Raw genomic sequence first — 15,791 nt, forward strand, 5'->3', positions numbered from 1 at the left:
GCCTCATTAAGATTAACAACTTTTGTATTTAGTCTTTCGATAACTGCAATATCTTAGAAGTTAGGGGCTGAAAAGAGATTTTAAACCCTAATTTTGACTGTTTCTAACATCAACAATTTATGTTGCCAGATAATAACCCACATCTAAAGGAATTTAGTTTTGTTTTCCAGCTTGCGGAAAGGAATTTTTTTAATTTTCTGAGATCAGATTAGTTAAGTATTCGATAATGTTTATTCAATGTTCATTAAAAACAAAACTAAAAATCAGAAAATATTAATTTTTTTTTAATTTTCTGGAACAACCTACTATATGAAATTTCAAAATTTCATTTTTAACTATTCAGATTTTTTATTGATATTCGTATTTCCATTCTTTTGCCTATGTGTAGAAAGAGATTATGAAATAGAAATAAAGAAATTAAAAACACTATCAGAATAATAAACACAACATTTGCTTTTTTATAATCTGCATTTATTTTAGTATTTGCAGCTCAATGTACAGCGTATTGAAAAAAGACTGCATGACATTATTTGGCATCAACTTCAACTATAATCATGAGCGATATTCAGCTACACCAGATCCCGACACTACAATCACAATATACGCATAAAAATCTTTTTTATAACACCAAAGAAAAACCTCAGTCCACACACAACATTGCATTAATACAAGACAGTAAAGAATAGCACATTCAATCTTTTCAAATAAAAGACTGAACGATATTTTTTTTCATTTCCCGCTTTCAAACTAAATAATTTAAAAATTCAATGGAATCTTGAGAGGAAAAAAAGTAGAACATTGAACCGAAATAATTTCACAAAATACTTATATGACAGTTTTTCTATCTTCTGTATGGCAACCGCTTCAAATATTTTTTTATCAACTTCTATTATATACACATTTTTACAATTTTCTTTTTAAAAATTCATTGAAAAACAGTTCTTAATCTGTCAATCAGGCACTTATGGAAAGGTGTTTGAACAAAATTTTACAAGAAATCTGTACAATTAAAACAAAGCAAATAGTATAATATAAATAAAAAATTATGTTGATATTTTTTGCCATTTTTCTTTACTGTCTTGCATTTAAATAAAAAATAAACTAAAAGAATGCAACAAAGGTCCACAATAGCATTAACTGAATAATAAGGCCAACCACTAGTCTAAGCAGTGAACAACCACTCCAGGCAACAAATATCACAGTTTTCTTAAGGTGAAAATAGTTATTCTTTCTTTTTTTTTTTTTTTCTTCTTTATAACATATTTAATTCAAAAAATCTTTCTATTAATAAATAAATTACTAAAATATTTCTACGCAAAAAACATCCATGTGCTGTTCTTAATACTTCGATTGTCGAACATATATCTTCTTTTATAAAATTTTTGCTTTTTTATAAAACTGCCATTGCCTGAAGAAGTTTTAATGATAATTTTCCGTTAACTCGACAGAAATGTTCGCCAAACACAAATATTGGCGGGAAACATAGCTTTTCATTTAACATGACTTCGCTAAAAGTACAAAAGTTCGCCAAGCACCTTAGGCGTGATGGCAAAATGTACTACTTTTGCCACTTCCGCTGTGTATAGAAATTCTATGTAAATCTGGCGCGCATTTTTTTTTTTTTTTTTTTTTCTGTCGGAATAACGGAAAAAGTACAATTTTAGATTCTTTGAAGAAATATAATTTTTTCTAAATGGTTAACAGCTGTTTATAACTTTTGATAATATTTAACAAAATGTATCAGTAACAAGTACTGCTTCTAATGCAGTCACCTGTATTTGCGAAAATTTGCAAAAAAAAAAAAAAGTAATCCAACATGCAGATGTTTAAAATGAAATAACACTGTGAAAAACAACTTTTCTTAATAAGATGCCATTAAAATATTAAATATTGAATCATAAAAATATACATCTGAAAAGCAGAATATTTGAAACAATACTTGAGCGGCTCATAATTTTTTTTAAAAAATACATGAGGATAAAAATTATCTCACAAGAATAATTTACATATTCACAACTTCTTCGCAATAAAATAATTCAAAATTCAACTGACTCCCTTTTAAATGAAACCAGTTTAGCAACATACACATTCAACTAAAACAGTTATTATACTCAGTAACACTGAAATATAATGCATAATTTCAAAACTATACATAAAGAACACAATATACATTATACTGAGCAATCAATTCAGTTGTACAAGCTATCTTTGATGTAGAAATAAGAAATTTTTCATAATAAAAAGTACATCCTTGCATTTGAATTAAGTTATATTTAGACTAGAAATAAATTAAAATAAGATTTACTTTAAATTATTTTGAATATATTAATCACAACATTGCACTAAGTTTGAGTAAATAGATTGTTGTATGACTTCTTAAAAATAAATTAATAAAATATTTGCTTGTTTTTCTATTACAATAAATTAAAATAATTGTAATTATCTTTACAAAGAAACTTGCATATTTCATTAGAAAATAAAACTTTCAAATAATTCAATTCCAAAATTATTCTATAATATTCACAATTGCTTTTAATAATTATATTTCAACAAAAAAATGTACACTTCATCAATACAAAAACAGGTTAAACTTGAGAACATGGTATTGCCACTAAAATTTAAAATTTTTCAAGCAATAGCTTGCCAAATTTCTGGAATCAGATTTAACACGATTAAGATCTTATAGTATGCAAAAATGTCGCGCATTTGGAGATGGGACAGTAATTTATTCGCAAATCAAACAAAAAAAAAAAGGTATTAAATTTCAAAAAAAAAAAAGCTTTAAATATGAAATTTATGAGTACACAAGTACTCAAAACCAAAAATACAGCTGCATGTTGTTGTTGTTTTTACATAATATACATTTTAGTAACAGAATATGTAAGCATACAGCAGATCAACATACTTCAAAACAAGTGAAATGCTTATTTTATAAATCAAAATTCATTTCATTAAAATAAAATATTTCATTCACACAAAAGAAAACAATAATTCAAGCATAGCATACAGATAACCCCATTTTTTTGTATTTTTCTCATTTTTCCTTTATACAATCTTAAAACAACAACAAACACATACCATTTACAAGAATACAGTCGGTTTTTAAGTGCAACATATTTTGGCCTTAAATTTATGTACTTTTTTATATATATAAAACCTATAAAATCAAAGACCTTGAAACAATATTTTGGTCCATTTGTTATTTATAAATGTACATGTTTAAAGCATTGAGAGATGCATAGCAATTTGATAATGCAGCAAAAACTTAAATATCATAAATATCTTACATAATAATTAAATCAGTATACATTTTTTAAAAGTATGAAATTTCTTCTGTATGGCTCTTCTGTACTTTTTTAATGAAGTTGAGAAAGGAAAAAAAATGTCTTTTATTATAATTAATTACTAATATTCTGTTGGGGAAAAGAGCTAAGAAAAAAATAATATTTGATGGAAAAAAAAAATCAGGGTTACAAACATAAAAACAATAAAATAGCATATAAATTAATATTTATGAAATACTGGATATTTATGGCATTCTCATGTAGCGCAGCAATGAATACTAAATGGCTTGAAATGCAATATCAAAGATGTTTAAAATAAAAACTATTTAAATACTTAAAGTTCTTTTAAATATTTTTTAACAGTAAATGATGAAGATGCATCACTGTGATAATACCAAGTTAAAAGGCTGTACTGAAAATAAAATCAAAAATTTACAGCTTTATCAAAATAATTTAAATGAAAGTTATTCATCTGAAACAAGGGAAAATGAATTCCATAGAGCAATTCAATGCTGTGCAACACATCTGGCTAATTCTCTCCAATGAATTCTTTGTTTTCATCTGCTTAAAACTAGTGAGCCAAAATTTAAGAGAGAAGAAATGACTAAATGGATTTTTTTTAAATGTGAATAACAGTTACAAATATATCTATATACAAAAGAGCACAACCGAAATCCGTTAATCTTTACCTTTGTCATGAGGGCAAATTTCTCCTTTTTGCAGTAATAAGAGCACTGATATAAGAAATGTTCAAATAAATAAAGCCCTGGTTCTTCAAAAAATGAATGCGCTTTTAAAACAACAAAGTCATTAAACAGTTGCAAAGAACATTCAGATTCACAAAATGCTTCGATTTGGTCCCTAAATTGCGATTTTATGGCTAAAACCGAATGTTCTAAAACAAGGCATAAAAACATTTCTTAGAATATCAGAATTCTAAAAATAATAAATAAATTTTAAAACGCTGCTGCCACATAGCAAAATTTGGTGGCAAGTAAAAACTTATCTCGGTTTTGGCCAAGAATTGACAGCACGAAGCAGAAGAAATTCCCTGCGAAAAAATACAGTGAGAGAACACTTCCTATTTCAGCGCCTTATAAACAGAAAAGGGAGAAAAGTGGGGAAGAGAGGGGGGCGGAATGATTGATGTTTCAGGACGTTTCCAAAGACGCCAGAAGGCTGTGATAAACAACTTCGTCTAAGATAGGAACCCTAGGGGGAAAGGACTCTCCGCCACTGCCACCCCCAACATCTCGGTTAGTTCTATACTGCGTCGCACACTGGCTTCCTCCGGTAGTGGCAGCAGACGATACTGACGCCAGAATTTGTTTCAAGCAGGGTGGTGATGGTGTGGCAGAGGGAAAGGCTGCAAGGTTGTTGTTGTTGCTGGTGTTACTGCTGTGGTTATTGTTATTGTTTTGAGATGTTGTTCGACGGTGATAAAAAGACGAGTTGCAATCGTTGGTTGTATCACAAGACAACGAGGAGTTATTGTTGCCATAGCATGTAACGTTGGCCGTTGTAACAACAGGGGTAGTGTCCATAGATTCAACCGTGTCATTGTTCCTGGAATCGCGGTTATTGTTCGACGTTGGAATTGGACTTGAGACACGCCTGTCAGGAACGGGAACGCGCAGAAAATCTTCGCTGATACCAAAGATCTCGTCGCAAGAGCTATCGTCATAGAAGTCCGAAGTATTAGCCGGCGAACTTGGCTTGCGCACTTCATTGTTGGTAGTTTCGCTACTGTTGCTGCTGCTGCTGCTGAAGTCTGTAGCAGCAAACTGTTCAGAATTATCCGCACTACTGGAAACAGGCGAGAACCTTTCGACGAAAAAGTCCATTCTCTGCTGCCTGTGCCTGAGCTTGGCCTGTCGTTCACTTCGGATGTCAGAATGCAGTTTCTTGATAGTATTGTTGATGAGGACCGATCTCAGCAGGCAAAGTTCTGGGTCATCAATCTCAGAAAGTTTGGTGACAGACATTTTCATGACCTTTTTGCGTTCATCCTTCCACCTCTGGCGGGAGGTCCACATCTGATACGGCCTCCTTCTGGGCATGTAGTCATCATCGTCCATTTCTGCAGACGCGTCATCGTCCTGCCCTTCAGAGGAAGATGATGAGGATGAGGAAGATGAGGATGAAGAAGAAGTGGAAGTGCTGCTGAGGGATGATGAGAGAAACGATGAGCAGGAGAGGGAAGGGCTTGAGCTGGTACAGAGATCATCCGAACTGGAGGAAGAGGATGATACCACATTCGATGATATGGGAGGAACTACACTATCAGCTCTGGATTTTTTGGACACAGGCTCTTCAGCTTCAGCCTCAGCTTTTCTCTTGAGGGCATTCGTATCTACAAGATAAAAAGAGATACAAGTTTTTGACAGGTTCAACTAAATAAGCTTTTTTTTTATCAAAGAATAAAGAAATGCCACATTAATATATTTTCTTGAATTGTTTTGAAAAATTCTTAAAAACTTGCAAATTAAAAAAAAATCAAGAAAAAATTATTCAACAACTGTTTCAATACAATGATTACTTCAAAAGAAATTTCCAAATAAAAAAAATGCCTCAGTTATCTGTTCATATTCGCCACATAATTACGGATTTCATTTTCTTTTATAATCAACATTAAATATTATAGAGAATCTAATATATAATGCCACAAAATCCGAAACAATTTGATCTTTCGACAGTGTCAACATAAAAACGAGTTCACTTGTGACCTAGAAATTCGAGATGACTTGAAATATTTTCTCTCTTTTTTAACTTTTTTTTTAAATCTTCCAGTACCTGCCGAGCGATCAATATAACAAAGTGAGGCATAGAGCACGTAGGCCGATGGCAAAATCATTCCGAAATTGGGACAATGTCATCAGTTGAAGGTAGAAACGGAATCGGGGCACGGTGTCAAGCGTTTTAACGAGGTCGCAAGAGAAGGTGAACCATCACTGTTACGCTACAGACAACTCACGTTTTTTTTTTTTTTTTTTTTTTTTTTTTTTCCCCTTTTCTAAACCCTTCAACAGTTTCTCAGAGGTTTTACGGGGAATTCGAAACACGCCGCAGCAGCTTTTTGATGAATCAACTTCTGATTACAAAAGACTAAAATGGCTAAATGTTTACACTGAACAATCAGGAATAGAAGTTAGGCTTAACAGAGAAATTGAGAATTTAGAATGTTCCATTAAACTACGAATGTTATATTCACAAATAAAGAATAGATAGTATTTTTGTATAAGAATAAGAAATATTTTTCAGTGTTCTTTTTGAATATGAAAAATCTACAGATGTCAAATCATCACAATTTTAGAATCCATTCTTTCAATTCCGTATTAAATAAACATATAAACTACTGATAGTATTGCAGATATTTTAGAAACAAAAAAACTTTTAAATATAGTAAACACATAACATTTATTTACTAGTATGGAAATAATAACACAACAAAATATCGTGTTAGATTTTTTTTATATTAGATTTAGATTTTTATTTTTATAAACAGTAAACAAAAGATAAAATATTTTGCAATAGGCATACAACCAGTTACAAAAACTTACATAAAATAATAATAATTTGTATACTCAAAATTGCATATAAATGTATTATGTACTACTAACATTTTAAAGAACAAAGACTAGAATTGCATTCCATTCGGATTTACAAAATCAATAACAACAAATTTTAATGAACTGATTGTTTTTAGAAAAAAGGAAATCGGAAATTCTGAAAATTTAATATGAAAGAATGAAAAATAAGTTCCAATTAATTAGAACAATTTATTTATATCTTTAATTTTCCCGTTTAACATATTCAGTTAAAAACAACATTCGACTGTTATCCGATATGGATTACATCTAAATGTCACTAAAAAGCAATTAACACCAGTTATAGTTTAGAAACACACATTATATTCTGTTGACATGAATTTAATGTATTTAAAAATTACCAACTCCTAAAACATTTTTATGCATCTAATAAACTTTGATAATTTTTTTTTTTTTTTTACTTAAACAATTTCAGAAAAATTATGATTATCAACTATAGTTATTATCATCATCATCATATATTTTCATAAATTATAAAAAGTTAACAGTACTTTTTATATCGTAATTTTTTATCTTATTCATTTTTTGCGAAAGGCTTTTCTTTCTGCCAATTGCCATTCTATTATATCATGTAATAGTAATATCCACTTCATTTCCAACAGCACAACAGAAAGAAAATTGAAAACAAAAACGTACAGATTAAATAAGAAGAAAGAAGACGTGTTCTTGGAATTACTATTCCATAACACAGAAAACGGGAAAATATTTACGTCGCAAGGCATTGGAAGAACAAGGGAATTACTACCTACACACGGAGATGGAAGTTTCCGCGCCATTCTGTTAGTTTCGACACGCGTGATGACGTCAGACCAGTTGACGGGAACTGTCAACATCTCTCATCACGTTCCATGACGTATGGAACTGCATTGTGTCTTTTACGTTCTTATAATACGTCCTACCGCTCCATTTATGGCAAGGAAAGTTAATCGGTTGTTAACCTAACCGGATCTTAACTCAAAGTTAATTCCTAACCGTTAACTAAATACGATTGTACAGAATAAAAGACACTTCAAGATTAAAAAAAATACTGGTATTCACTTTGAATTATTAATTTTTAAAGTTACTCATAATAAATTTAATTAAATTATTCACAAGGTCAGTCTTTTAATATTAGATAATAAAATACAAATTAATAAAACTAATTTCTGTCATGGAAACTTAGCGGAATGTTCAGTTAATAAATGAAGAATTTTTTTTTAAATTCCAAATGAAACATACAAAAGACGATTCCCTCCCCCTTCTTCTTTATCTTCAAAAAAATCGTTGCCGACTTTTAAATTATATATCATGGATTTCACTTACGTAATTTAAATTATTTATTGAAATAATTAAATCTAAATATGTATATACCAATAAATAAAAGGCTCTAATGTTTATGATTATTTAAAGGCTATGACTTCTTATAAAAATTGGTAACAAAGCTGTTGATGACCCATTTAATTACATGAACATAATATTGTTCCTTACTTTTTAGCATTTCGCCATATAAATTATTTCACATTTACATTTAACCATAATATGAATCTTAAATGTACACTTTTGACAATGTTAAATTCAAATAATTAACAATAACAAATTTCATAAAAGAAATTCAAAATTGCTCGAGTAAATAGAAATCAAATTTTATATATTTCATTCCAAAAATAGCATGTTTTATATGAATGCTTTAAATTTTATAATGAATATATATAATATTTAGTAAAGTAAGAAGTTCAATCTGAATGACCAATAAATAATACAACATTCATAAACAAGAAAATTTAAATCATAGTTCTTTGTATAATAATAATAACAACAAACGATTTAACTACAATATTTTCTCAAACTTGCATAGATTAGCAAGTTTCTTTTAAAACAAACATAACATTACTAATTTAGAAGAAAATCAAAATGTAAAACATTATTATTAAGAATTTTATAAGTATTAGTTTAGCAAAATAAATAAATAACGATAAGAAATCTAAGCAACACTATAAAAAGAAAGATAAGATAAAAAAGGAAGTTAATAAAAAGATTGTTACTAATTTAGACTTGTTTACTAATCTTCGACTATTCAACCATCACTCCGTTAGACATTTCATCAGTAAACAAAACATAAACTGGAAATTTCTAGTCGCATCTAAAAGATTCTCAACACCTGCTTCTAATATCAACACTGTAATCACTAGTATATAGTACTTTTAAAGTGGCAATACAGAAAGCGTGAGTTCCCAAGGTTAAACGTGTCACAAGAACAGAAACAATTTATAAGAACGCCAATGAGATTAGTTTTTTGTTGTTTTTTTCTTGCCAGAAAAATATCTGTAAGAAGCCGGATAAGCCAATGAAAAGCAGTTTAAATACTTTTTTTTTTCTTTTTGCATTAATAAAACGGGAAATAAAATTACAGAAGCAAGAAATGGTCAATAAAAAAAATTATCCGCGATTTTTTGAAACATGCGCTAAATAAATCTGACTTTTCAACCAATATAAGAACTATAAAAGTATCGCTAAATAATCAATAAAAAAATAATATTTCAAAGAAAGAATCAGGCAATTTATTACTGAAATATATTCAAAAACGCACTTGTACAGGAACTATAAATTAAAGTTAACAAACACTATGATTTTCACACAAATGAAATTAAGAGGTGTATCTTATATAAGGGATCTAAATTTAGAAATTCTTCAGGAGAACCTGGAAATAATCTGCGATATCCCCTCCTCTTGACATCTACTTTAAGAACTCGGAAATCGATTAACTGCGATTAAGTGCAAGGCCACGGAGCAGTTTAAAATAGTTCACCGGCACATTTTATACCACGCCATGAGGTACGTAAGATTTCCAAGAACTGTAAAAGTAACATTCGCCTGAATTATGAATCATCTTTAGATTCATGGATTTCGATTGAACCATTATCACATCAAAAAAATAACTAAACGCAACAATTGGTATGTTAATTTAAATTCATAATTACTATTCCAAACATCTATATACGTTTCAATGTTATCCGATGGACAAAGTAACTAAAGCAATCCGAATCCAAATTTGAAAACATATAAAAAAAAATTACCAATCATTTCAATTCTGAAACAAAAGCATTCGCGAAGTGATCGTTCCAGTCATTTCGTGATTCAACAGTCCATTTTTCCTCCACTGACATAACCTACATTCAGATACTTGTTGTGCGACCTTATTCCTTTTTGCAATAGTGTCCCCCCCTTTTCCTCCCCCTCAGCAGAAAGCAAAACTAGGTTTCCCTTTCCGTTCGGGAAACTTGACACAGTGAAAGTATATAAGTTGAAAGGTTGTCTTATAAACAATCTACCCTAATCTTTTATTAAGTACAAACTTGAACTTGACACAGGAATCGTGTTTTCTTTCACTCAAATGATTTGAAAAATTTATTAAGTTATTCATTTATCAATAAATACGCAAAATAATAAAATGCAAATAAACAAAATTAATTTTTGAGAATTTAAGTACCCGCTAACTTCTAACCAACGTATGAATTTTATTTATGATCAAGATCTCAGATCAAATAAAATTGCTATAAATAGTTAATACGCATTAAATGATCTTTAAAATACTCAAAAAGTCTCCATTTAAAATTATTTCAATCTACCACAATTTCAGTGCTACACAAAACATAAATGGTACCCTTTGATTTTTTTTTAATAAGAAAGATTTCAACAATTTTAGCGGTCACATAACAATTATTTGAACCAAATAATAAAATAAAAATAATATTAGATTACATTCCATACTACAAAAGCATAATTACTATAATAATAGTGGAGTAGAAACTTATCATAAAAGAAAATTCTTGGAATTAATCATGCTCTTCTCTCACATAAAATGGCTAAATAAGGAATAATTATTTAATATAATTCTGATATACAACTGCAATTAATTGCCATAATCAAACAATCATATTCTGCTTAAATTTATTAAAAAGTATTAAGTGAGATAATTACTTCTTTTAGGCATCAAGTACACCATTATGCGTATCAAAATGTTGAAATGAACTTGGAAAACTTTTTTAGAAGTCTCGCATCTTTTAACGTTCGAGAAAGAAAATCATGAATAATCTTTCAAGGAACTACAGCCGGAAATACTAAATGGTAAAGAACGCCTAATATGTTTCCCGCTATGCTTCTTCTTTTGACAGACGATGCTTCCGAGGCAAGCGTGCAAAACGGCCTAACTGGGTCTAGAATGTAAACTATTTCCGCTTACCTGCCGTTTGACATGAAGCACTTCCTACTTCCCTCATCGCTTGACAGGTATCGCCACCTATCGGCCAATTTAATACACTTCGCGACGTAAGCTGTCCATCCCAAATTCATTGCTTTTTCTTTTCAAGCAACATTTATCATAAATTGAACAAAAGAAAGCTAATTTTTTTTCTATTTTATTAGCAAAAAAAACCACCCATGATTTAACTATAGTAAATAAAAATACTTTCGGTTTTTTTTTTTGTTTTTTTTAAGCAGTACAAATCGCTAAAAATAAATCTTCACAAATAATTAAAAGTAGAATAGTTGTCGAAGTTAAAAGTTATTGAAGAATAACTTTAATATAAATCTAAACAAAAATTTCTAATTCTTATTCTTTACATAAACTTAAAATAATTTAAAGAATTTAATTACAGTTTTAATTACATTTACTCAGAGCTTCATCATTCATTCATTAGAAAATCATGAAATGAATTATTTCCTGTAATCAATCAACTTTAAATTTTGATATGATTTTAATCAAATATAGTTACAATTATTTTTATGCTAAAAAATTGAGATTTTTTTAAAACGGTCACTTAATAAAAAGTATATAAAATAAGTAGTGAAACGTAAATATTCAAGGTGAAAAACAAAGCAATTCCATTCATAATTTTTAAAGGTAAAAAGAAATACAAATTTACATTTTTTTATAAATGTTATCTCCAACATAATTTGTAATATTGTTGCTGATATAGCTTCATTAAGCAAATTAAATTATATAAAATAAATAGATTTAAAAGAAATACAGTAATTATATTTGGTTAGCTCAAAAACCATGTCTATTTAAAAAATCGATGGGATTTTTTTTACATACAATTAAATAAAAATACAATGTTGTAAAACATATAACTATTATCAATACAATATTTAAATTTCTTAAAATACAATATAATTCATTATTGTACAATGAATATAATTTTTCCTTCTTAAATATCTAAATAGCATAATAATATACGATGTATAAAGAAAAACCATGATCCAACAAAAGAATTGCTTTTCAATTTTATATCCGAGACCTATTACTTGTAAGCAAAGATAAGGAGTCTTATCTCAAAAAAAAAAAATTCCCCAAATGCGCACGTGCCAAGTAACAAAATATAAAAAAAGGAACTCGAGGGGGAATGGAAAAATCTAAACCCGAAGCACTAATCGGCAAACCTACTTAGTTGAGAAAAAAAGGTTGACATTTCTCGCCAAAGCTGGGAAAATCATGCCAAGGTTCCATGCACATGTTAAAGAGTACGATAAAATCGAAAAGGATATGGCATATCTTTAAACTTTATCATGTGCACTGAAACACGGTTGCAGCAAGATGTATATTACGATAAAGGTAACAATATTGATTATCAATTGTTAGAATATTTAATTAACGTTAAGCGCAAACAAGGTCAACATTGCCATTATAGCTAAGTAAAAATGAGAAAATCTTCAAATATGAACTGATCAGAAGATGAAAAAAAAAAAAAAGATTTTTAGCGTGATGCAAGCTTTGCAATAAGTTATAAATTATTGCACGTTAGAATATTTTTAATTTTAAGAGCAGAATACAATTGAAAGAAAAAATAGCCCAAAAAAGAATGATAAAAGTAGTTTAATTCGAACATTAATGCTAATTTAAATCTTCTACTTATTAAATGAAAATTATTTTAAATTTTAAGTATATATTTGAATGCCTTAAAAGTTGAAAACTTCTACCGGTAGAAATGTAAACAAGACTTAATTACAGGATGGTGTTTAATAGTTGCGATCGAACTCACCAGATGGCGTTTTGATTGGGGAATCTTCCGCTGGCACATCATAATCGCCGATTTCCGATGTCCAATCTCTCATGAGTGCACTTTCGAAGTCTCGATCAAAGGAATCATTATCAAACACACAAGGCATCGTGGAATTTTGATTGCTGCCAGAAACCGAATACAAAGAGTTGTTGGCTATTTGATCAACGCCGAATGGCAATACTAGGGTCATCTTCGAGCAGCCAACAATGCATCAACATTTGCAAGATAAATTGCAAAAAAAATACACTTAACACTTTAATAAAATCCAAAGGTCCGGAACTAGAAAATAAATATTAAATCCACACTGTACACAATGCACTGATTTCCTGCACGGGAATCTGGAGATTAATCCAATGCGCACAGCCCGAAAACAGGAAACGGAAAAAACAGCTTTCTTCTCGAACTGCACGCACACTTGCGACAACCAAACCGATCGCAGCTACGTCACCGACCAAACTGACGACTGCTGGTTTCCCCGCAGTCGCACTAGCAGCTGGTCGACTACAATTACTTGCGTAGGAGCGTGCGCAAGCTACTGGAAGTAGCGCCCTCCAGCGGACAAGTCACGATACTACAGGTTGCTGGAATTGTGTGGATAATTATGGGAAGTCCTTAAGAATATTTATTTGGATTTGCAATGCGTATTAGCGAACTAGGTTTTGTTTATAAAAATATGTTGCTGTCGGTTTTCGCGGCTTTTTTTCTTTTTCTATCAGTTCGATCGCTGATTTTGAACAAATATATCAAAGCAATTTCAAAAGGGTATTTTTTTTTCACCGGATACTTTATTGCCACTGTTGGCTTTGCACCAGGAAAGGAAATCATTGCTGTCACATTTTCGTACTCTTCATGGCAATTTCAAATCGCGATGAACAGGGAAAGAGAATGGCATGGTGTATTCGAAATCGCTTCTTAAATGCAGTTATTATCATGTTGTTATATGATTGTATCTGGAAATAATGGACATGTTTCACAGTTTTCATGGAAATCGGATACAAAGATGCCAGTATTTGCTAAAGGGATTTGAAATGGGGAAGGGAATTCGAAAATGAATATTATTTTTACCTGTTCCTAAGGACGGACTATTAAGTAGGCAGTTGGCTAGGTGTTGAAACTTTGTGTGGGGGGTGGGGGGAGAATCGAGAATGTTTTGCATTGTTTTTACGATAATATAATTTTTGTGTTTATATAATTATAATTTTTTTTTCATATTTTCGATTTCGTTTACTGGTTACTGTAGTCCAATATATTTTGCAACTGATCGACTGGACTATAGCCCTTTCAAAATTTGTATTAGGATGTTAAGGTGTTAAAAAGTTTTGTAATTCTCTCCCATTTTGTTAAGAAATGAAGCTGGAATTTTAATGCTCGACATATTGAAACCGACTTTATTAAAGACGATCCAAAATTAAATCCTGAGATCATAAATTCAGAGGGTCATAACAATGTTACTTAAATTCTGTTTACAGAAAAATCAAATTAATATTTTTTAAAAAAATACTTTTGTTGATGGGGAAGGGGAGACGTAGTTTACTTCCTTTATATGCCACTACAGGATTTAATCCTTCCCTACTTATATAAAATCTTCAGTATTTTATGATTTAAAAAAAGAGAATACTGTTATATCATTGCATTCAGAAAAGTACTAAAATGCAAAACAACACGCATATGAGTAAAATGATACATTTAGTGCTGATGAAGTTGAAGAAAATAATTATTTAAACGGTTTAATACCTATAAATTAATTAGAAAATTTTTGATACAACGTAACTCACATAACCAACATCTAAAAAAAAGAGGAACAAAAAAAAACAACAATGCAATGTTCAGAATAGCAGATCAGATTCGATATGCTAAAAGTAAAGCATTAGAAAGAGAGTTGTTTATATAGCACAAATTGTGACTACAAAATAAAATACAACAAAGCAAGAGCTGAGCAATGATGCCGCGTATTAATTCAAATTACTGATATGTTTTAAGAAAAGAAAAAGAAAACACGGAATGAAACTTTAAACAAATATAAAATAATAATAATAATATAAATAAATATAACAGACCATAGAGCATATAGATTATTCGAATTCGGAAAATTTATTTCGTTTAGTTCATAAAAATAAAAAATTAGCACGTCTGATATGAAACAAGCAAATAATGCATGCAGATGAATTAAAAATTCGTTCCTCAAAAATTATTTCTAAACCTTGACACAACGAGAGCTAATTTTTTAAAATATGTTATAGCTTACATAAATAAATAACTATTTAATGCATTTTTTTTAACATTTCTTCAATAATGTTTTGAAAAACTGTTATAATACTCATCATTTCAAGTTATTAATTCAAACATCTAAAAAATTCACAATCTCAAATTTTCAGGACAACTTGCATGAGATTAAGAATGTGTATGAAATTATAGGTCTATATAAGGTTGGAGAAAATATATACATTTTTATTATATATCCGCTTTAAAAACGTAGCATATTATTTTTTTTATTTAAATAATTATTTTCTGCTTTTTAGTCGCGTGAATGTAAAATTCCGCAACTAATTTCCGTATAAGCATTTTTTTTCCAAACAGGAAAAAAATGCTAATTAATATTGCATTGTCATCCAATTCTAAATTATATTTAAAGCCCCCGATTTCTAGCACAGTTAGAAGTTAGTTTAAAATCAATTACAAAATTTGTCCCAAACAAATTAACAGACAGAAAAAAAATAGGCGAACGTATTAAACTAACTCAAATCATCCCTCGAAAGGCAAATGATTTATAATGCTAGTTAAAAAAAAGCTGCAGGAACAACAAATACTAATTCGAGAATACAAATCAATGAACAACTATGGTTTAATTCATAAATAGATAA

At 29.7% G+C, this 15,791-nt stretch overlaps 1 protein-coding gene across 2 annotated transcripts; it reads right to left on the reverse strand.

The window, feature by feature from the left end:
* Window positions 1-449: 449 nt before the first annotated feature.
* Window positions 450-13,419, reverse strand: LOC129968504 (uncharacterized protein DDB_G0271670-like). 2 transcript variants are annotated; one of them, XM_056082450.1, is made up of 2 exons: window positions 12,910-13,419; window positions 450-5,637 (listed from the first exon to the last, which is right to left on the reverse strand). In XM_056082450.1, the coding sequence occupies exons 1-2, from the start codon at window positions 13,118-13,120 to the stop codon at window positions 4,436-4,438; spliced, it is 1,413 nt and encodes a 470-aa protein (XP_055938425.1). In that variant the 5' UTR covers window positions 13,121-13,419; the 3' UTR covers window positions 450-4,435. The 2 variants fall into 2 exon arrangements, with proteins under 2 accessions (XP_055938425.1, XP_055938426.1); XM_056082451.1 differs by lacking the exon at window positions 12,910-13,419 and adding an exon at window positions 10,850-11,201.
* Window positions 13,420-15,791: the final 2,372 nt, after the last annotated feature.

This window comes from Argiope bruennichi, chromosome 5, assembly GCF_947563725.1.
Source record: "Argiope bruennichi chromosome 5, qqArgBrue1.1, whole genome shotgun sequence".
NCBI lineage: Eukaryota > Metazoa > Arthropoda > Arachnida > Araneae > Araneidae > Argiope > Argiope bruennichi.

Excerpts from the sequence above, each read along its gene's own strand:
- LOC129968504 (XM_056082450.1), bottom strand. The coding sequence starts at position 13,120 with ATGACCCTAGTATTGCCATTCGGCGTTGATCAAATAGCCAACAACTCT. Across the intron at positions 5,638-12,909 it reads CCCAATCAAAACGCCATCTG|ATACGAATGCCCTCAAGAGA; the intron begins GTGAGTTCGATC and ends TTTATCTTGTAG.